General features: G+C 41.1%; 3 protein-coding genes across 5 annotated transcripts; all 3 read left to right on the top strand.

The window, feature by feature from the left end:
• Nucleotides 1-1,729: 1,729 nt before the first annotated feature.
• LOC135622974 (outer envelope pore protein 16-3, chloroplastic/mitochondrial-like) lies at nt 1,730-5,224 on the top strand. The gene is made up of 3 exons (XM_065125372.1): nt 1,730-1,837; nt 2,204-2,563; nt 4,757-5,224. Exons 2-3 carry the CDS (start codon nt 2,233-2,235, stop codon nt 4,900-4,902), a joined length of 477 nt encoding a protein of 158 aa, XP_064981444.1. The 5' UTR covers nt 1,730-1,837; nt 2,204-2,232; the 3' UTR covers nt 4,903-5,224.
• Nucleotides 5,225-5,661: 437 nt separating this feature from the next.
• Nucleotides 5,662-13,342, top strand: LOC103997724 (FT-interacting protein 7). 3 transcript variants are annotated; one of them, XM_065125374.1, is made up of 5 exons: nt 5,662-5,893; nt 7,688-7,985; nt 8,150-9,204; nt 9,304-9,861; nt 10,517-13,342. In XM_065125374.1, exon 5 carries the CDS (start codon nt 10,526-10,528, stop codon nt 12,857-12,859), a length of 2,334 nt encoding a protein of 777 aa, XP_064981446.1. In that variant the 5' UTR covers nt 5,662-5,893; nt 7,688-7,985; nt 8,150-9,204; nt 9,304-9,861; nt 10,517-10,525; the 3' UTR covers nt 12,860-13,342. The 3 variants fall into 3 exon arrangements, with proteins under 3 accessions (XP_064981446.1, XP_064981445.1, XP_064981447.1); XM_065125373.1 differs by having other exon boundaries at nt 7,695-7,985; XM_065125375.1 differs by having other exon boundaries at nt 7,695-7,985; nt 8,150-9,200.
• A 4,623-nt stretch (nt 13,343-17,965) lies between these two features.
• Nucleotides 17,966-21,583, top strand: LOC103997726 (IRK-interacting protein-like). The gene is made up of 2 exons (XM_009419030.3): nt 17,966-18,517; nt 19,862-21,583. The coding sequence occupies exons 1-2, from the start codon at nt 18,293-18,295 to the stop codon at nt 21,356-21,358; spliced, it is 1,722 nt and encodes a 573-aa protein (XP_009417305.2). The 5' UTR covers nt 17,966-18,292; the 3' UTR covers nt 21,359-21,583.
• The last annotated feature ends 9 nt before the right edge of the window (nt 21,584-21,592 follow it).

Genomic DNA, 21,592 nt, shown 5'->3' on the forward strand with positions numbered 1-21,592 from the left:
CTTGTCCATACAAATTTTTTTATAAGATTATATTTATTTATTAGAAGGATAAACTTATCATATAATATTTAATATATTTTTAAAATATAATTTTATCAAATAATACTTACATATATATTTCTATTATTTATACTTACATATTCACTCAAACTTATTTTCAGCCTAACATCATCATCTTATCCCATCATTTCTAATGTGGATCTTCGAAAAGAAAGAAAAAAAAAAAGTCAGGTTTGTTCAACTATGTAACGTGGCTCAACAATAATATTATAGTAAAAAAACCTAATCATGCAGGAGGAATTTAATGACAGAAAATTCAAATAGAGATTGGATAGTTGGTATGGTTGCCCCAAAAACCACGTAAACGGTTGACAATTTGGCTTCAAGCAGAACGACACCGATAGATTTCGGTTCCCATTGCTATTCCTAAACGTGAAGTCCAAATCCTCCATAACATATGTCACGTGTTCTCAAACTTATTGAGACTGCTGAGTTGTCGTGCCACGTCTTATCGAAGCTCCAGTGATTTCAATGATCAATCATCATAACGTGTAAGACTACTGAGTGTTATTTTTGGGTTGGGACTCCGTACGGTTCACTAACAAAGCAAGTTCCACGTGTAAAAGCCTTCAGCCTTGGTGTTTGACTCGTCGTAGATGTGATGATCCATTTCGAGCGCGTTACTATTTCCTTAAACGGATATATATATATATATATATATATATATCAATTCCATGCGAGGTTACGTAAAGATATATCGTAAACTCAAAGTCTCCACCTCAAGCATGCTACTGTTTCTCCGATGCCTAATTTATGATGATTGTGAACCAATCACCACAAAAGCAATTTCAAGTGTTCATCTTTTTTTTTTTCTTTTTTTAATACAATAACTACTTCCTTATACACTTATGCACGAGATATTCTTTCATGATAAAACGATGTTGTCTTCTCCGATCTAAGATATTTGATAGCTCGGCTTAAAACAAACTATAGTAGCACATGCAGATCAATAAACCTTCAAAAATCTTGACATGTCATAAAATAACATTCAAAATATTAACTCCGGTTTGAAACGAAATATGAATTGGGAAGGAGAAAATTGAGTCCATAATGGATATCGATTTTATATTTCAACTTTCTTGTTATGAATAAATTTCATCGGCCTAGTAGATGACTTAATATAATCATAATAATATAATCTCATTAAATTATTATGATTATATTAAGTCATGCATAACGATACTATCTATGTCATGTCGTCATGATATAATAGAGAATATTTTTTATCGAGATAAACTTTTTCTATTGATATTATTATTTACTTGTATTATAAATAAATAATCTTTGTTGGTAAAATACCAACAATGAAAACAATCAGTAAGCGCATAGATACAAATATAAATTAATTTTTTCTAATTTTTTCACTCATAAAACTCAAAGTTTCGATTTCTTAATGAATATCTTCTGACTTAAGAATAGGGAGTTCAATGATATTAATTTGGATAAAACGATATCGTTGAATTTGAAAACATGATCATGAGATCTCTGATAACTTTGCAACATTTTGCGTTAACGAAATTATATTTGTGCTGTTTATAATTGATAGAAAAAGAGGAAATGACCCAAATTACAAAAATAAAAGATAAAAAAAGCAGGTAGCCGTTCTTTTCGATCAAACGGCCACGATATCTTCAGAGACCGATCGCCATCTGATCGTGATTCGGAAGGACGAGGGCGCTCTGGTAATTTCACATCTTACCACGCATACTCTATAGGTCCGCCTGCGGTTTGCGAGAACTCACCCTCGCGCAAAGGTCCAGAAGAGCCGCAAGCCAAGGTAACCTTCCCCAATCATTCCGCAATTGTTGCTTAGGAAATTTCAATTGTCGCAATCCTGATCTTAATAACTCTCTCGTAATCGTGGTTGTGTCTGATCTCATTGAGCAATCGCCCAATTCAATTTTCGGAATCTTTTAGGGCACCGTTCTTTTCTTTTGTCGATTTGATCGGTACCATTTTCCGATCATCCCCTTGCATATCTTGGATCTTGGTGTGGTTTCTCGTTATACCGTGGGTACTGCGATCAAATTTTAGTTCAAGAAAGAATCTTGATTTGCGATCTTGGTTTTCTGGACTCTGGCTCCTCGTCTTCCTTCTTTATTTGTATGAATTTTTGGATCTATTGTTTGATCATGGGTTTTAGGGTTCCATTTCATCGAGTGGAAGAGAAGGATGGATCAATTGGACATGGGATATCTGGAGGACGAGGATTCTCCAGTCATGAAGACGTTTAAGGCTGCGACGACGGGATTAGTGGCAGGGACCATTTGGGGCACCATTGTTGCTACTTGGCATGATGTGCCTCGTGTCGAGAGGAACGTTGCTCTTCCGGGGTTGATAAGAACATTGAAGCTGTGCGGGAACTATGGGCTCACCTTTGCTGCCGTCGGTGGACTGTACATCGGTGTGGAGCAGTTGGTGCAAAAGCAAAGGATGAAGAGGGATTTCATAAATGGTGCTGTGGGCGCTTTTGTTGCTGGAGCAACTGTTTATGGTTTTAGAGGTACCATTTTTCTCTATTTTCATCTAGCGCTAGAATGTAGAACGTAAGCTCGCCGTCTTCCTTCATATATCTGTGGTCTGAGTGGCTCTTGTCATGACATTACTGAAAATTTTAATTTTCCACAATGGTTCTATTAGTAGATAGTAGCCGTAACACACACTGCATCTTGATTTTCTCTGGGAAATATGGTCTCGGAAATTTCTTGTTATTGAACCTTGGTTGGCATATCTGTTGTCTACCTGAAGAACATATTTTTCTGACATTTGTGTTAATGTGTTACTTTTCTTGGAAACCTTGGTTGTTCTTAAGCTTGGCTGCAAAAGTGAGTGCTCTAGTCGTCAATCTTGAGGTTATTTAACATGGTGCTGGAGCATTTTATCACGTTATGCAATTGATCACCCATGAATCCATTAAGCTAACTGTCTAAATGCTTTCCTACTTGAATTTTGATAGACCATATATATGGATTGATACTAGGTTCTTTAATGACCTTTTCGTTGAGTACATTTTTAAGTTGTTTTGTTTGAACTATCTTGCACCACCCGAGACATAAAATATCACATGCTTTGTGCGTAATACAAACCATGGTTTCAAGTATCAGTTTCAAATTTATGTAAGCTGTGGAATTTCAATTGTGACCTTTTTAGGATGAATTACAGTAGTTCCAGCTGAGATTCAGGAAGACTAAAAAATGAACAAACTAAACTAGTTAGACCTCACTAGGTGAAAAATCTGCACTGAATTTTGTTTTTGCTAAATTAAGATTTAATACCTTGAAAATAAAGATCTGGTTATGTAATGTAGAAATAGATGCTCTTCTATATGGAGGTACATATACAGATATACTTATATATCAATAAAGTATATGCCAAGTGAAGTATCATGTTGTAATATACTAGTGTTTTTTAAAGAAATTTGTATCCAAAACATGGCTACTGATCACTTGTTTTGATTTGCATGGTCTTGACAATTCTAAAAATATTTGATAGTGAGTTAATCTCTTGCCAGCCGAGATAACTGATCAAGAAAACATCAAAAGTAAAGCCAACGTACACATTAACCTTAATTAGTTTGTTCACTTGGAACACAAAACTTTGGCCAAAGTTCTAAACTTAGACTTGACTCTGGACCATAACTAGTCAAAGTTGATTGAAACTTCAAAGGTACTTTACTTCCTGATTGACTAAATAAATTGGTGTCAGCTGAACATAAAACCTCAGTACAGGACCATATGATATATATCTATTGATGCAGCTTCTATAGGTTATCTGATTTTTCAAGCTGGCTAGCTTCTTTTGTTGCTAGAGGACCAGTATGAAGAATTTCATTCATATCGTGGCATGTTTGATTAAAACAGCATGCTGTTGTTTGGTTAGTGCCCACTTTCCACCGAAATAGTTGTTATAGCTAGCCTACTATTTATCACTTATAATGATCCTCCAATGCTTATCCATCTTGCTAGCTTAATGGTTTTTGATTGTAGATGTATTTTGCTTTAGTTGTCAAACTTGTGCTCAGGTCTGCATCTTTTGGTTATAGATGGTTTTAATTGGAGATGTATTTAACATGCATTTGTTTCTGTATCTTTTCTAGTGACTTTAATAAAATACTATTTGATCCAGAATGTTATGGCAGTTGACCACAAAATTGGTTCTTGAAGTTGTGTGTTATGAACTGTATATGTTGAAGAAATCATAAAGCATTTTTTTCACTTAGGAGTTATGGTATGATTTAAAATATTATAGAGTAAAAGGTCCATATAGCTGACCCAAATAGTTTGGATATTGTAAACTTGTTGTTGTCATCATAATATTTCCACGCCAAAGCTATTTAATAATGTAAACAGATTTTCAGGCTGTAGTTTATGAATTTTGCATCAGTATTAATAACTGTTTTGTGAGTAGGAGTGTAATGTCAAGATGCTATCTGATTGTTTCTTGGTGATTTGCAAAGATATCTACACATAATTTCCTTTAGTTTGTTCTTTTGACTCGGACTTGTTACCATTACCATAATGTGTCCTTGCTCCGATAGGAGATAAAAGTTTACTGAATCTATGTTATCTGTTTCTTGGGACTATCCTGGAGAAAAGGCATAATATGAGTCTTTTTCTGATGTGTAATATCCATGCTTTATTATCATTTTGCTTGAGATAACCCAGTTTACCTGATGTGTATTTCATCCGATGTTCAGGCAGGAGCATTCAAACAGCTCTCACTGGGGGATCAGCTCTTGCATTTACTTCTGCTGTTCTGGACATCGGAGTGCGCACGACAAGAATCGATAACGGGAAGGTGTATGCCCCGGTTACTATCGAGAAAAGACCTGCTGATAGCTAATTTCTCGTAAAAGGTGTTCAGCATCTGGCGACCACCGCAACCGAAATGGGGCTCCTGCCATCTAGTTTGTGTTCTGAACTAATTTTAATTTGTTCTATCCAAAGGAATATTACCTTGCTGCTGTTCTCAGTACCTACGCTTTGTCTGTGAAACCAAAGTGGAGGAAACTGCGAAATAAGCCAGTCCTGGTGTTGTTTTGGTTGATGACTATGCTAGACTTCCTTGAGATAAATTTTCTGGTGTTTGTTGCTGAGCAGTGGAGATGATTTCTCGTTTCACTGCTAAACTAAATCGTGGAATAAATTTGAGAGTAGCACATCTACACAGCAAGCTGTTGAGTAATTATCAGACTCGTCATGCGTAGCAACAACCCAGTGATGGGAAGGTGCAACATGCCGTGTCTTTGGTCTTTGCTAAGTTACGACCACAGTGAATGAGACTCGAGGGTAAGAATTGTTAGCTCACACGTACTGTGTGCTGCATATAATCCATATGACACAGTAATTCCTCCTCTTGTTTCGATCCTCTTATGAGGCTTCACAGTAACTTTTGGATACACTTAAAAAGCTGATATATTTAGTTACACTTTCCCTGGTGGTGATCTCAGTGGCGACGACGCGTCATTAACTGTGGCGATAACCCGCCGTCTGATCATCTTGTTTCTTCTTCGCCAATCTTAAAGTCTTTTTTATGGAGCTCTCTCTCTCTCTCTCTCTCTCGTTCTCGTGCCTGCTTTGCTTGATCAACCGCCGTTCAGTTTCTTTTTGTCGTCGATCCCATAGGTCAGCGGTCTAGACGAGAGACCCAGAATCGAGAAGGAAAAAAGGGAGGGAAGGATGACCTTCAAGACCTTGGACGCTGTCGTCTCCGGTTTTGGGGGATCCCTCAACTCGGAATCGGCTGAGAGCTCCCCGCTTGCACCGGATCAGCCGAAGAAGCTCCTCTTCTTGGCCGACAAAGACCCCTCAAACCAATCGCAGCCGGTGCGCTGGTACGTGTATATTAGTAGCAGTAGCAACTTCTTCCCTCTCGTCTCAGATGTGTTCCAGTTCTCGTTAATTGAAAGGATTAAGAGGCGGAGACCCTTTTCTCTTCCTTCCGATTGAGAACAGTCCTCTCTTGGCGCGAAACCCTTCTGATCTCCTTTTTCTCTAAATCAGCAGATTGGTTTTTTTAACGTCGACTAATTATTTTCTCTGTTGTTCGATCTGGTATTTTTATGTGGACGGTGCCCAAGGCCGTCAAGATTGTTCTTTTATTGTTTTGTTTTAAGGTGGTATTCTTTCCCACATCTACGTGATAATGGGTTTGGAACTGTGAGGTGATGCGTTCTGATTGTTACATTTGGTTTCTTTATCATCTTTCCGATACTCTGACTTTTAATTGAGGTTCAAATTTCTTGATCTGCTTTAGTTTAGGGCAAACCTCGGGAAGAGATAGACCCACTGGATGGAAAAAAAAAGCATTTTTGAACGTGGATTCCGTTAATTAATGGCAATCTTTGTTAATAATCTCTCCGTAGAGATATTACTTTAATTTGTTTCTACATGATTTGTAAGTTACATATACTGATAGGAAATAAACTCATTTCTGTTCTGTAACAGATATTGATCCGATCTGTGGCAGATAATAATGCTAATGACTAAAGTATGCTAGTTAAAGAAATGCGTCATCAATGTTCCTTTCAGCACTTCATATATTTAGCTTCTATTATGGAAAAGTTTCAATCAATTGCCTTTTTCATTCCAGCATGTTGTTTTTATAGTTTCTATGATATCACTCCGATTCCTTTTCTTTTTTGTTTTTCTGAACGAGGTGATGCTAACTTGTGCCTTCTTTTCCTTGCATGAAAATTTAGATGGTTGCATGCATAGTACCATTTGGCACTTCAATTTAACTGCATGTTTGCATTGTTACTCATGCTCACAGTTCCAGATTGGAAGGGGAAGAATGTCATGGTGGTCTCTAAGGTCGTATGGGTCTCATCATTCTTCCCCTGAGCTGAAGTATTTGAATGTGCAGTTTAATGTGTAGAATCAAGGTTTCATGCAGTGTAGCCTATGCTATGGCATATTCTTAGGTAAAATCAAGTTCCTCGTTCATTTCTTTGGAAGATAAACATTGGATCGAGGGGATAAACGAGAACTGTGGTCCTTGCGGCTGATGGATAATCATCAATAGTTGCTCTAAACTAAAGTATCGGTTATGATTACAATCGTATTGATTTAAGATCAACTGCATGATAATGCCTTCGTTATCTTCATCCATTTTGTTCTTCACTGCCTTGGAACTTGAAATGTCTGGATAAATTCGCAACATGTTTCCACTTTTAGTTCTTCATCCTATTTACAGGACTTTTTTATTTCTCTTGATACCAAACTTCTCTGATTGACAGTGCTGCCCGTTGTTGAAAAATTGCATTTCTCATTATAGATTGCTTTATGACCCCCATATTGTTCCATTTGCATGATGGATGAAGGATTGAATTCATTTGTTTCTCTTCAACTCTTGTTGTGGATGCAATCTTAGTTTCCACGAAAATTTGGGAAAACCAAAGTATGATGGCCTTATGACTGTTTGGTTGTCTTGTCTAATGAAAGCTTTAGTTTTGTGAATCTATGATTGCCTATAAAACGACATAGTGTAACAACAGTTGCTTTTTTATATATTATTTAGTCATGTCAGATTCTACAAGGAAAATTACTTTGAGATCATAGAACTTTGTTTAAATTTACCCGATCTGACCCCTTTTTTTGTAGCCAAGAGACTCAATTTCTGTCCCTAGTGTGCAGGTGATACACACAGCAATATGGTACTTCTCAGAGCATATGTTGAAAATCCCAGCCATTTGTGGCGAGTAGACCTTAAATATCAATCGGAGAATGGTGCTATTGCCGGACTCTTAGCATGATGCTCATCCCAGTGACAATATTGACTTCCTTCTGGCTAGCAATTGGTTTAGCAAACCTGGATTTACTTATCTGAATTATTTCGCAGCCTCATCATCTATGAGTTATGTTGCAGAGAGCCTCTTCGCAGATGTCCCATCCTTGTTGACCGGCTTCCAGAAATTATTGCCTCAGGTCAGAAGCCACACTGTACTCACTATAGCTCTCTTGCCATGCAATTACTCTCTTAGATACAGCTGCAATTGTTCAGTCCAAGTTGCCGTTTAGGTTTTTAGATTTTGGAGGTTTTGAGAAAGGTTGGGTGGAAATTAATTTGGTATGTTGGTGATGTGTGGTAGGCCTAAGCTTTGATCATCAGCTACAAATAGAGGCATGTGGAAGAGTGCAGAAAATGGCAAGTTACTGTCTGAGCAAAGCAGGGTCGAGACAGAGAGTTGACGATGACCGATGGACATCGAATGGACAATTATTTCCAAAATTTGGCTGTGATTGACCAAAAGGTAAGAGAAGGTCGGTGTATCTTCTGGTCCGGTGAGAGAGTGCACACTTGACATTACAAGAGAGCTACGGTGTTTCACTGGCCAGTTTTGAATCCAGTGAGTAGCTCAACAATGCACTGGGTGGGCTTACATGGTTCGGCACCCAGTCAATGGCTATCTTAAAGGGAAGCTGCTGTGGCCTGACCTCTCGTCTCCATGCTGTGAGAGAAGAATGGTGTGTTCCACAGCTGAGGCGTGCCCCTGTGGATGACCGGTCTAATGTTTTACGGTGCAGATGACTACGAAGGCATGTAACCCTCGTGATGCATCTATGATGATGCACAGTGTTCACAAGGGAAATTAAAGTTGGAGAGAAGTAAAGGCTGACGATGGCCAAAAGGCAAAACAAAAGGTAGCAAAAGAAGGGTGAAAAGGACAGCTGGGGGACAACAAAAAGACACTGCAGATGGCCCCACGGCCCGCTGCGGCCTGGTTATGATAACCCTCGACAAAAAGGGGGAGAAATAAAAGAGAGAGAGAGAGAGAGAGAGAGAGAGAGAGAATTAAAAAGGGTAGAAAAACCTACGAGCCTAGCAATGGAGCATTAATGGACTGGCTTTTGTGCGTGCCAAGACGGAGAGAAAAGGCTGCAATCGTGTTGGCAACCTGACACGTCTCACCTCTCCCTCTTTCTGATGAAACTTTCCGCCATCAGGCGGTTTGAAAGGAGTAATAAGAAGCGTCGCGGGGTTGCAAAATGGGCAGTTCACGCAACATTTGTATATGATCACGAGAAAGTGCGACTACTTAGTTTGGACCACATGGACCGCCCTTCAAAACGATGAGACTTAATTGAGTTACTCTCTTTGGTAATTGATGGGGAACGGACTGTTGAAAAGAAAAGCGTACAGTAGGTATTTTAAGCTCTTCAAAAAGCATTCTTTCGCTTCCCTTTTTTTGTTTTTAGGTTCACTAGTTTAATACATTCTCATAATCTATGCGATGTACGTAAGATGATACAAAATGGAGAACAAGAGGCTGGAAAATGGTGGTTTGCAGCTGGAGTTGGAGACGCCAGCGGGGAGGGGCACGTGACAACCGCCCGATCGCGGTCTCCGCCCACGTTCGCCTCGGGTTCCCTTCACCGCACCAGTAAAATATCATTCTCCCGAGGAACATGAGTCTTGTTTAAAGAGCCACGCAGTGGCAGTAACAATGATGGTTATTATAATGCTGTAAGCCGAGACAGTAGTGTGGTGTGGTGTGTCGTGGGGTGCGCCAGCCTCTGCTGCGCTTGTCCCTTCCTTTTTCGTGTCTCCCACCATCCTCTATTGTGGATTCAGATCTCTTTGTTGGTCTCACCCACTGAGCCACTGAAAAGAGATTAGACACCGAGGGAGTGAGCGAGAGAGTGTGATCAGTAAATGTAATGGAGCCGAACCTTCCATTTACATCATCGAGATGAGGAGGATCGGCGAGTCGGTCTCTTCTACGCCTTCTGGTTGCATCTGAGGTCCTCCAACCTCCTCCTCCTCCTCCTCTGTCTTCCCCTCCCTTGTATTTTCCGTCAGGTACGTTGGATCACTCCTGCTGGTTACGGCATTTTACGTTGCTAAAGGTTGTAGCTTTTCCTATGGTTCTTTCTTCGCTTCGCATCTTGGTCTCGTCAACTTTCTTCGTTTAGAACTCAAAAAGATCGATTTTTCCCTATAATGTGATGGATTTGCTTGTTGCTGTTTCTTCCAAGTTCCAAGTAATGAAGATTGTTTTTCTTTTCACATGTAAAAGTTTGTGGTTTTCTGGGGTCTTCATGCCTGGGTTTGGAACAAAAATCATCCAAGATTTGAACTCGGTGGCTCCACATTTTGATCGTCATGCACTAAATTTCCCCCAGTTAAAAAAGTTAGGGCTCTTCCTCTTCTGAAGTTTAGAGCTTGCAGTACATGAGCCTCCGTTTGTAGATGCTTTCTTGTGACAGGCACCTGGTTTTTTCCTCTGCAAAAGTCGCGGTTTCGAGTTTGCTTTTGTAACATTTTGTAGATGCCCTCTGTTCGAATCTTCCTCGTACCCCGGAGGTCTCCTGGATTCTGATGTGGTTTAACCTTCAGATGCCAAACGGCTGTATCTATTTGAGTTCATGGCTGGAATCATGTTTTCTTAATATCTAAAATGTTTACACAAAGTTGTACAAATCTAAAGATTTAACGCTGCTTCTTTTGTCATCAGTTTTAGAAGATGCAGAGGCCATTCCCGCTGCCTCAGGAGGACTTCTCCTTGAAGGAGACAGCCCCCCGCCTTGGTGGCGGAGGACTTGGTGGCGGTGATAAGCTCACCAACACGTATGACCTCGTTGAGCAGATGCAGTACCTCTATGTTCGTGTTGTGAAAGCCAAGGATCTACCAGCTAAGGATGTTACGGGAAGCTGTGATCCCTATGTGGAGGTAAAACTTGGTAACTACAAAGGCACCACTCGCCATTTCGAGAAGAAGACGAATCCTGAATGGAACCAAGTGTTTGCTTTCTCAAAAGATCGGATCCAAGCTTCTGTGGTGGAGGTTGTGGTCAAGGACAAGGATTTCGTGAAGGATGATTTCATGGGAATGGTTTTGTTTGATCTGAATGAGATTCCGAAAAGAGTTCCGCCAGACAGCCCGTTGGCACCACAGTGGTACAGATTGGAAGATCGCAAGGGAGAGAAGGTAAAGGGAGAGCTGATGCTAGCTGTTTGGATGGGTACACAGGCGGATGAGGCGTTCCCGGATGCGTGGCACTCTGATGCTGCAACAGTTCCCGGTGATGGCCTTGCAAACATCAGATCGAAGGTATACCTCTCTCCCAAGCTTTGGTATGTGAGAGTTAACATCATCGAAGCCCAAGATTTGCTGCTCAATGCAAAGCCAGGATTCCCAGAAGTCTTTGTTAAAGCTATTATTGGCAATCAAACACTTAGGACCAGGATTTCACCAAGCAGGTGCCCGAACCCTATGTGGAATGAGGATTTGATGTTTGTTGTAGCAGAACCATTCGAAGAACATTTGATCCTAAGTGTAGAAGAGAGAATCGGGCCTAACAAGGATGAGGTGTTGGGGAAGGCTGTTATTCATCTGCAGAAGGTGGAGCGGAGGTTTGACTGTAGGGTAATCAATTCAAGGTGGTATCACCTGGAGAAGCATGTGGCAGCTGATGGTGAGCAGAAGAAGGAGGTGAAATTTGCTAGTCGAATTCATCTAAGGTTATGTTTGGATGGTGGATACCATGTTTTGGATGAGTCCACCCACTATAGCAGTGATCTTAGGCCTACTGCGAAACAACTGTGGAAGCCAAGCATTGGTATCCTAGAGCTAGGTATATTGACTGCTCAGGGATTGCTCCCAATGAAGACTAAGGATGGGCGTGGAACTACTGATGCGTATTGTGTAGCTAAATATGGGCAGAAATGGGTTCGTACTAGAACGATCATTGACAGTTTTAGTCCGAAATGGAATGAGCAATACACTTGGGAGGTATATGACCCATGTACTGTAATTACAGTTGGCGTGTTCGACAACTGCCACTTACAGGGTGGAGACAAGGCAAATGGTGCAAAAGATAACAGAATTGGCAAGGTACGAATTCGACTTTCTACGCTAGAGACTGATAAAGTCTACACACATTCGTACCCCCTTCTGGTTTTGCATACAACAGGGGTTAAGAAGATGGGAGAAGTTCACTTGGCTGTTCGATTCTCCTGTTCCTCTCTGCTTAATATGCTGCATACTTATTCTAGGCCACTGCTGCCAAAGATGCATTACCTACATCCTTTGACTGTTACCCAGCTTGACTACTTGAGGCACCAATCCACTCAGATAGTGTCAACCAGGTTGGGTCGTGCAGAGCCGCCGCTGAGAAAGGAGGTTGTGGAGTATATGTTGGATGTCGGCTCCCATATGTGGAGCATGAGGAGGAGCAAAGCTAATTTCTTTCGAATTATTAATGTTTTGAGTGGTTTGATTGCGACCGGAAGATGGTTTGGCCAGATATGCCTTTGGAAGAACCCCATAACGACTGTACTTATACATGTTCTCTACGTAATACTGGTTCTATATCCGGAACTGATACTTCCAACAATGTTCCTCTACTTGTTTCTGATTGGAGTATGGTACTACCGATGGCGGCCAAGGAAGCCTCCTCACATGGACACTCGACTATCACATGCAGACACTGCCCATCCTGATGAGCTTGACGAGGAATTCGATACATTTCCTACATCCAGACCACCTGAAATTGTGAGGATGAGGTACGATCGATTAAGGAGCGTTGCTGGAAGGGTGCAAACTGTGGTTGGAGACCTGGCAACACAGGGGGAGAGATTTCAGTCCCTGTTGAGCTGGCGAGATCCAAGAGCGACTGCTCTCTTTTTGATCTTTTGCCTTGCTGCTGCCATTGTGCTCTATGTAACGCCATTCCAGGTTGTCGCCCTCCTCACAGGCTTTTACGTGCTGAGGCACCCAAGGTTCCGGCACAGGCTTCCCTCAGTACCGCTCAACTTCTTTAGGAGGTTGCCAGCAAGGACCGATAGCATGTTATGAGAAGCTTTTTGTTTGGAGAACTTGTTTGCCCCTGAGACAATGTAGTGGCAAAGCTATTGAAACCCGAGTCTTCATCAGAAAGCAAGAGCGAGGATCAGTATTTTGGTCGATCGTCAACTCATGCTATGGTGTTCCTCGAACTCTACCTGTGTCAGATCAGTCTTCATGTTATGCATTTCTTTCTTCTCTTATTTGTTTTCTATTGCTTTGTGAGATCTAGTTATGGTTTGAACTGGTCGCTAATGATGTATTGTTACCGTGATTAGAAGCTGTTGAGTCACTGATTAAGGCCTCAAATCCTATTGTGTCTGAACGAGTTTTTTGTCTTTCATGGTCTCTTATCTTCTTGGTGATGGTTAGGATAAATCCTTCCAGTTCGTTTGTAATCTTGTTCAAATCGTTGTTTATTGGACAACATCTGCTTGCTGTAGAGTGCATTGTTATCGACAGAAAGATGTGAGCCTCAACTCCCAGCTTGTTCCATGGCACTCCCGTCTTTGTGCAATCTCTCATGTATGTGGTGTGTCTTCTCATTTGGTGATCACTGTTCGTATTGACCGGAACTGTCTTTAATCCACAGATGTTGTGATACATGGACCTTCTTTGCTTCATTCCTTCCCTTTTGTGGAGTTGCATCTTCGCAGAACCATCAAGCAGTGAATTGTTGGCAATGGGGTGTTTTTGTTGCTGCCTCACATTTCAGAAGCCGAGAGCGTAAATACAACGAGTTACTCAACCCCTCTTATTCTATTTTAGTTTACCGGACAAGAACAGAGTCCCTGACTGCAGCTCGCGTGCTAATCACGTGATCGAGAAGACCGCTACGCAAATGAGAAACCCTAATTTTCCCTCGATTACTTGAGCCCGACGGGTTCAGAGCAGTGCGCGCTGCCTGGCGGCGATGATAGCGGCGATTCGGACGTCGCCAAGCCCTTTGGTAGCCTAACGAACCTGTTGTCGTTGTTCCTTGCTGCGCTGCTGCTTCTTCTTCTTCTTCTTCATTTTCCTCTCGTCTGTTAGATCTGTAGGGAATCTCTTGGTGGAGTTGTCTAATGTTCTGCTTGCTTCGCCGATTTAACGAAGCCCTCGCTGCTGCTTGCGTTAGATCTATTTGCCGCCGATTTGAATTTTGCTTTGAGGAAGTAGGAATTTTGTCAAAGACTGCAGCATGCTTAAAGCTGTGATAAATTTCTCCCCTTCTTAAGTTTGTCAAAGCAACCAGTCGCCTTTCTTTGAATTGTTCTAAGTTTCTCCTCCTGTAGAATTCACATGGGAATTGCTAATTCAATTTCTTAGTAGAAGACAATGTTCTCATACTTCCAAACAAACTTTGCATGTGATACTCGTTTTACCTAACATAATTTATAATGCATCAAGCGTCAAAATATGAATTTTCTTGTGGTTGTTACGTTTGGGCTTCTTGAACAAAGTGCACATATCAAACAAAAGAAAATTGATGCTTGGACTGCCGACTCCGCAAGATACCTATCGATGGACGAGGTAGTAAAGCAAGCAACAAAACTGAAATGAAGCTTGAGTTCTATGGATTCCGCAAACCTTAGATTGATTATTGATTTCCCATGGACCATAGACATCAAACTGGCAATTGAACTTATGGCTTTTTTTTCGGTATTCTTAAAAAATGGAATTTTAATCTTCACAAGATGGCTTTTTTGCTTCTTGCTAGGTCTTTGAATTTAGAGGATTTTACAAGTGGATTGATTAGGCCTATGCAGTGCAAGAACCAGGGAATTTCTTCTATCAGGTATTGTTGACTTATAGAAGAAGCAAATTACATGCCTTTAGAAACAGAGCAGCTGTTACATTATTTTTCATTATGTTTGTAGCTTGCTGGTCTTGGATGCTTGAAATTTGAACTGCTGCTTCTGAACAAACACAAAGAGAATCCATTTTATTTAAATGCCAAAAAAGCGACTGCTTTTGTAAAGAAGTTACACTCTTTTTCAATTTTGTTAGGTTATAAATGACAACGGTCGGGAGGAAACGATATGGTCCCAGACATCATTGCCAATAACCGTTGGAAAATCCTAGGGTTATTCGTGCGTGTTGTGTGCAGCATATATGCAGAAAATAATTATACATCGTTGGTTATGTCAGATTGTGCTAAACCGTGGACCAAACTCCTAGAAAACCATGCAATCATTCCCATGTAGGCCACGGAATACAACAAACTAAAGGCAGCCATAATCATCTCATCTTACATACTAATGGTGATGGGATTGTTAGAAGCAGTGACTATCTGTTGTTTTCTGGAGGAGCTAGGTTGTGTTCATGAATAGTGGCTGGAGCCGGATTATCTTATCAGTTTTGTTTTAGTAATCCTGATTTTTATTTTTATCCATATAGGTTGTTAGTTTCTGCTTCTATTATGTTCAACTTATCTACTAACAAGTCTTGTTTGTGCTATTATCTTGTCATGAATGTTAATTTGGTTTGTTTATGCTTGTGATCCCCTCTTGATCTTCCATCCTGTGTTCCATCTGAATGTAAAACTTGGTTTTGTTTTTGGTTACGATGAAGATAATGTTTCCCCAAGTTTGTCTTCTACCATCAGTATCACTATGAATATATTCTTTGAGCTTGTAGGGCTATTTACTTAATTATTTTGTAGATATACAAGTCATACAGTCTTATTGTGTCTTTTACTTCCACATGGTTTAGGATTTTCTATAAGCAACTTCAGGATCTTGAATTTCTCAAAGAAGTTAAGTGACATGAATTATTGTACTGCCACATTGTCAAAGATATTAATGTCTCAAATACAAGAAAATAAAGCCTAATTAAGAAGTGTACAAGTAGGATTTGATCTTGTGACAGCGTCCTTCTAAATATGTTTAAGAAAGATGATAATTGCTGTTAACCAAAGCTTATGACATGAGTATTATGTTTTAATTCAACAATGAAAAAAAAAGGAAATAAAATTTTTTCGATCTCTAAAATAGTTTGTCCTGCCATGCTGGTCCCCACTAACCCCTATCACTCCTTGATTGAAGCAAGGCTTCGGTGGGTCTCAGCCTTGTTCAGGGTGGTCATCACTTGTGCTGCTTTCATTTGCAGAGAACGACAGGTCTGCAGACTTAATGGCATCCAATTTCATATTTCAGCTTTCCTGTCACCTGTGGGTTTTTGGTATGACGGTCATGCATGCTAAGCACTGACAACCGGGTGCAGCAACCTTCTCATTTCTCTCCATCAACAAGATGCAGTGTTCTTCTATCTCAACCGAGAGGGGAAGTAGTGGGTGTCTGAACTCGAAGACAACCAAACCCTTGGTGGCAGGTGCTTTGTCACTTTCTATTCACCTTCAAATCCTTTTTATTTCATCAGAAGAAAACTGATACAATGCTTGAAAGTGACTCATGATCTTGGAACCACCGCAGGCCTGCTGTAATATCAATTCTTATCACTTGTTTATGGAATTACCAAAAGGAAGAGGGCAGCACATGATGGCAATGCAGCAAGGAAGCGTCTGCGTGTAACTATTGTCTCTAGTTCCACAAAATAGCTGTATATTTGGATGTGCCTTGACAACCATCATTTCTTGTGACATTCTTCTGCTAGTTGAGTTAAACAAAGGTCCATCATCTATTGCCTTGGTCGGAGTTATGTTTATAATATCAAGATAATAGGCCTACTTTATTCTTGTTGTATTTGTGTTTCTGAAGAGACAGAAAGAGAGAGGATGACTTGTGTTTTGGATGGCTATGCCGATGTCTCCTAGCTATCAGTTGCCAGCCTCACCACAATCGTTCTTTGGAGCCACCCATCAACTTGAACCTGAAGAATAACTCGACCATTGTCGCAGGTATGCAGTTTCTGAAGAGATTACTCCTTGAAAGTTATGTGAAAGAAATTTACTACAGCATTGTACTTGCTGATATCGGCACATCTCCTCCTCTGTGCTCCATATTTTATTATTTAGTTCCATTCCTTGCAATCAATCCTTCTGAACATTCTCATCTTTTTTATACAGTGGACGGTCACATGCTAACAGGCATTCTCACCCTGTGAAAACAAGCAAAAAAATAAAATTGTTCTATAGGTTGGATGTGATTGAAAGCCTACTTCATGTTATTATCATTTCAGATATGATCCGGTATGTGTGAGGACCTGGTTGGAAGACACTTGGCGTTTCTTCCTTCGGCCATGCTTTTCTCCGACCAGATGAGCTTCATGGCAGTGTCATTTCCCAGAGAGTAACATGGAAAAAGATGCTGCAGAACATGTGCCAGAATGCATTGATGTTGCCATGACATTAAGCTTCCCCCGTTTCAGGTTATGATGATGAAGACTGTACCGGAATCGAGTTGCCATCGACTTTGGAGGAACGAACAAGTTTAGCCTCTAGTCTAGGAAGGTCAGGTCTGTAATCATGGCTGCAACTGAGCCAGCATTGGGTGTGAAACACCGTGACAGGAAAACCATAGAGAAGCCTATGGTCGGTCATACAGTGTTGAGACCTGTGAACCATGGAGAAGCTCGTCAGCATCTTTTTCATGTACCTTGATCTCATATATGTGTGGCTTTGAAGCATAAAGAAATCATCATGCCAAGCTTAAGATTCAAGATCATGTTCTGCGAACGCTATCAGCCCTACTTTTTCGTCTCGAGACTGGTGCTTGATTCCATCTAATTTGTTTGTTGATCACAGCAGCAAACAAAGGAGCACAGCTAGAGAGAGAGAGAGGACTTCGCCCACCTTGCCCTGTTGGCTTTTCCTGGGTGGAGAGTTGTCCCTTAGCCAATTGCTGCCAAAAAGAAAGTCCCAGCGCTGTTGGCCCATTTCGTTTGCAGACACAAACATCAAATCGGCTGCGGTAATATTAGCAGAAAGGTGCCAACAGACCTGTTGGTCACATCACGCCAAGATCGAGCAACCGATCTCGATTGATGGCCTATGTGCTGAATGTTTGTGCTGGTTCTAACCTGTAACTCCATGTTACTATCCGAAACAATCAATCGAAAAAACAAGCAGCATCACTGTCACAATTCTGCCCTCAAATCAACTTCTTCGATCTGACGGAATTCGGATTACATTGATCTATAAATCTTTTACACCTTCATTCAATCTAGTCAGTAGAAAAATAATTATTATTGTTGCAGGAGACATATTTCAACTGCAAACACACACACCGAATGCTGCGGACACCCATGCAGACAACCTCTCTTCATCCCTTCCACGAGGAACGAAGAAGAACAGAGGCTGTCCTCCGTATGTATATAAGGTCCCCGCGCTCATCCTCCACCACCTCTGACCTCTGAGAGTAAACCAACGTTACATTTCTTCTTTTCTTTGTCTCCTCCTCCTCGAATCTTGTCTCTCTTCTTCCATAGTTTTCTCTTCGAGTATTATGACCACCCCACCATGCCCTTTTGAGTTCAGTCCCCGCTCTCCGATATCTTCTTGGTGCCATGGCTTCTTCCACCGCTTCTTCTCAGCCGTATGGGACCCAGAACGAGGATGTCCACGCCGCCATTGCCAAGGCCGTGGAGCTGAGGTCCCTGCACGCGGCGCTGCTGCAAAGGAGCAACCTTGGCAGCCCCGCCGTCCTCGGCCCCCACGTCGGTGCTTCCCCTTCTCTCTTGCGGCGTTCTAATCCGCTCTCCACGGCCGAAGACTACCCCGTCTTCGCACCTGTGAGGATTCTTGCTGCCCTCAGCCTTTAGCTTCATTCGCTTGTTCGTCTCTAATAAACGCGTTAACTCGGTGTGAATCTTTCGATCGATTCTTCGTTCGGTTTGACCTTGGTGGATTCTTGATGTTAGTATCGCGACAAATTTTTTGGGGGATTTCAAGTGGATTCCGTCGTTGTTAACTTCCATTAAAACCTTTGGAGCTTCTTGGTATGTTCGTTCTTGTTCGTTTCTTGAATGTGGCTGCGAACTACTTCCAGGTTGCTCTATGCGTGTTCACTAGGATCTTTTCTGGGGTTGTATTCTGCTGATTCTGATGTTTGATATCTTGGAATATAGCGAGGTAATTTAGATTTCTTTTCTCGAAGGTCTTCACACTTGCAACGAGCAATCTGCTTGGTCTTCACACTTCCTTATGCTTTTGTCTTGGGAGGGACTCTATATATGTGGTGGCTATTCTTCTTCTTCAAGGATGGATGTGTCTAGCAATGCTTCCCTCTTTGTCTCAACATCCATCATCCTTGGCATGCAGAAATTTTATTTGTCTTAGAGATGAGACATCTTGTAGTGCTAAGACTCTCATTATGAATGAACTGCCAACTAGTATAACTACACCAACAAGTAAATGTATGAAAACCAAAATAATAAGATCCTCCTCTCTAAATTTCTCTTGTTGGTAGCTTAGGGATTCTAGGACTAGAGTTGTTTTTTATGCTGATTATTAATCATGTCTCATCTTACAGCAGGGATAACTTGATTGAGTGTCATTTACTTCCAACTTTGAGTATCTTAGCTATGAACAGATGTTCTTCTTGATTCCTCTTTCTAGGCTTGGATCTTGTTGAGGACTTTAATTATCCACACTTGAGTTAATAATAATTTTAATATGGATCATATCACATTGCATTCTTAGGCTAATGAGTTTTAATGTCTCGTAATTTTTCTCATTTTTTCCATCAATCAAATACTACTGTAGGCTCTGTTCTCTTCGATGTAGGTTTATTGTCGATTTCATTTTATGATGTTTTCTCCATAAAGATATTGCTTACTCTTTCCCATGACTATAGTTTGCTCATTCTTTCACTTGAATCTGATACCCAATGAACTCGAAAACACAGCAGAGAAGTAGGGCTAAACTAAGATATGAATGTATGTTTTTAGTGTGAACAATTATTGGGAACATTCTTCACTCTGTTACTGATCTGAATAGAATTATGGCCTCGAGGAATCTGAAATCTCAACATATTCTAATCTAACAACACTTTTCATTAAAACTGTTTTATTTATTTTCTGTTCTTCCCCCTGTTTTGTAATTGAAACTTCAAAATGTCTATCTATGTTTGGCAGAGTTACGAAGAAGAGCCATTACGAGCTTATCACAGTATCCATCCAGAAAACCGAAGCTTATCAGGAACCTGGAGAGCCATCAAGCCAGCAGAAGGCAAGCAAGATGAATCAGTAAACATAGTTAGAAATGAACATTCTTCCCCTTACAGCGAGCGGAACATTTGCTTTACAACTGAACATTTCTCCAAGAGAAGCTCATGCGTAAATCACAATTTGCAAGCTTCTCTTGTGGCTGATGCCCTCAATTCTTCTAGTAGTAGAACCAGTCCAGGATACGAAACCATCGCTACATGCAACGCATGCAAGCCTCCAACCATCAATCGGGAATACGAAATCGAGAATAAGAACTTGAAGGCAGTCACGAGCATAGGATCATTGCATGACTCAGAGCCACCAACACATGCGCACACCAAGCACAGAGGGCCTATCCTGTCATGGTTATTCCCCAGATTGAAGAAGAAACCCAAGCCAGAGATGTCGCCAAACCCTGTAGAATCCGAAGACATGGCTCAGCTTTTGAAGGACTGGGGATTGCTTTCACTTGAATCGGCGAAGAAGGAAGTGTTTAAAGCCAACAAGAACAGGGACGCAGCACTGGCAGAAGTCTCAGAAATGAGGTCTTCGCTGGGAGAGCTGCAACAAAAGCTAGTCAATTTAGAAACATACTGTGAAGAGTTGAAGAAGGCCTTAAAGCAGGCAAAGCATGCGAAGAATTCCCTGGTTTTGGACCGGCCTAGTTTGCCGGTGAGAACAAAATTCAATGGCAGCATAAAAGACAACACGATGACCGTCAGCCACGAGGTAATGGCGGAAGGTTTTCTGCAGATGGTATCAGAAGCCAGGCTATCCGTCAAACAGTTCTGCGAGATGCTGATCCATCAAATCGAAGAGACTGATTGTGAACTGATGGAGAAGCTGAAATCGCTTCTCCAGCCTCACCAGATGGCACCACCCAGTAATAAACACTCGAAAGCATTGTTACACCATGCGGAAGCTCTGATAAACCAATCTTTGTATCAGGATTTCGAGAACTGTGTGTTCCAGAAGAATGGCTCACCAAAATTTCTAGATCCGCAGCAAGATCGCCAGGAGAACTTCTCATCATTCATTTCACTACGGAACTTGAGTTGGAATGAAGTACTGCGCAAGGGGACCAAGTACTACAGTGAAGATTTCAGCAGGTTCTGTGATCAAAAAATGAGCTGCATCGTTTCCTTGCTAAATTCTTCAAGAGCATGGCCCGAACAGCTCCTCCACTGCTTCTTTGTGGCTGCCAAATGCATATGGTTGCTTCACCTGCTCGCTTTCTCGTTCGGCCCACCATTGATGATCCTGCGAGTTGAGGAGAATCAGAACTTCGATCCTCTTTACATGGAAGACATTCCTGTAGACAGAAAGACAGCACAAATCCCGGGCCGAGTTAAGATCATGGTCATGCCAGGATTCTACATTCAAGATAGTGTTCTCAAATGCCGGGTTCTTTGCAGATATCAGTGACTCATTCTCTTGGACCTTTGCTCTCCTCATGGATTCGGTGCTTGCAGGAGCTGTCGAAATCGATTCTCCATCCTGAAACTGTATTGTTCTATGAGTACAGGCTCGATAAAACAACTGTAATTTCTTTCCGTCTAACAAGGTAAATGTATTGTCTTACAGATGAAGTGAGACTGAAAAGAAACGAGGAACTAATAATATTGATGGCATGGGGTTATTGTGATGGAAGTCATGGTG

This window comes from Musa acuminata, chromosome BXJ2-9 (genome assembly GCF_036884655.1).
Source record: "Musa acuminata AAA Group cultivar baxijiao chromosome BXJ2-9, Cavendish_Baxijiao_AAA, whole genome shotgun sequence".
Taxonomy (NCBI): domain Eukaryota; kingdom Viridiplantae; phylum Streptophyta; class Magnoliopsida; order Zingiberales; family Musaceae; genus Musa; species Musa acuminata.

What these genes read in the sequence shown, in the direction of transcription:
- LOC135622974 (XM_065125372.1), top strand. Translation starts at nt 2,233, where the DNA reads ATGGATCAATTGGACATGGGATATCTGGAGGACGAGGATTCTCCAGTC. An exon ending in AACTGTTTATGGTTTTAGAG is followed by an intron (nt 2,564 to 4,756) that starts GTACCATTTTTC and finishes TCCGATGTTCAG; the next exon opens with GCAGGAGCATTCAAACAGCT.
- LOC103997724 (XM_065125374.1), top strand. Translation starts at nt 10,526, where the DNA reads ATGCAGAGGCCATTCCCGCTGCCTCAGGAGGACTTCTCCTTGAAGGAG.
- LOC103997726 (XM_009419030.3), top strand. Translation starts at nt 18,293, where the DNA reads ATGGCTTCTTCCACCGCTTCTTCTCAGCCGTATGGGACCCAGAACGAG. An exon ending in ACTACCCCGTCTTCGCACCT is followed by an intron (nt 18,518 to 19,861) that starts GTGAGGATTCTT and finishes TATGTTTGGCAG; the next exon opens with AGTTACGAAGAAGAGCCATT.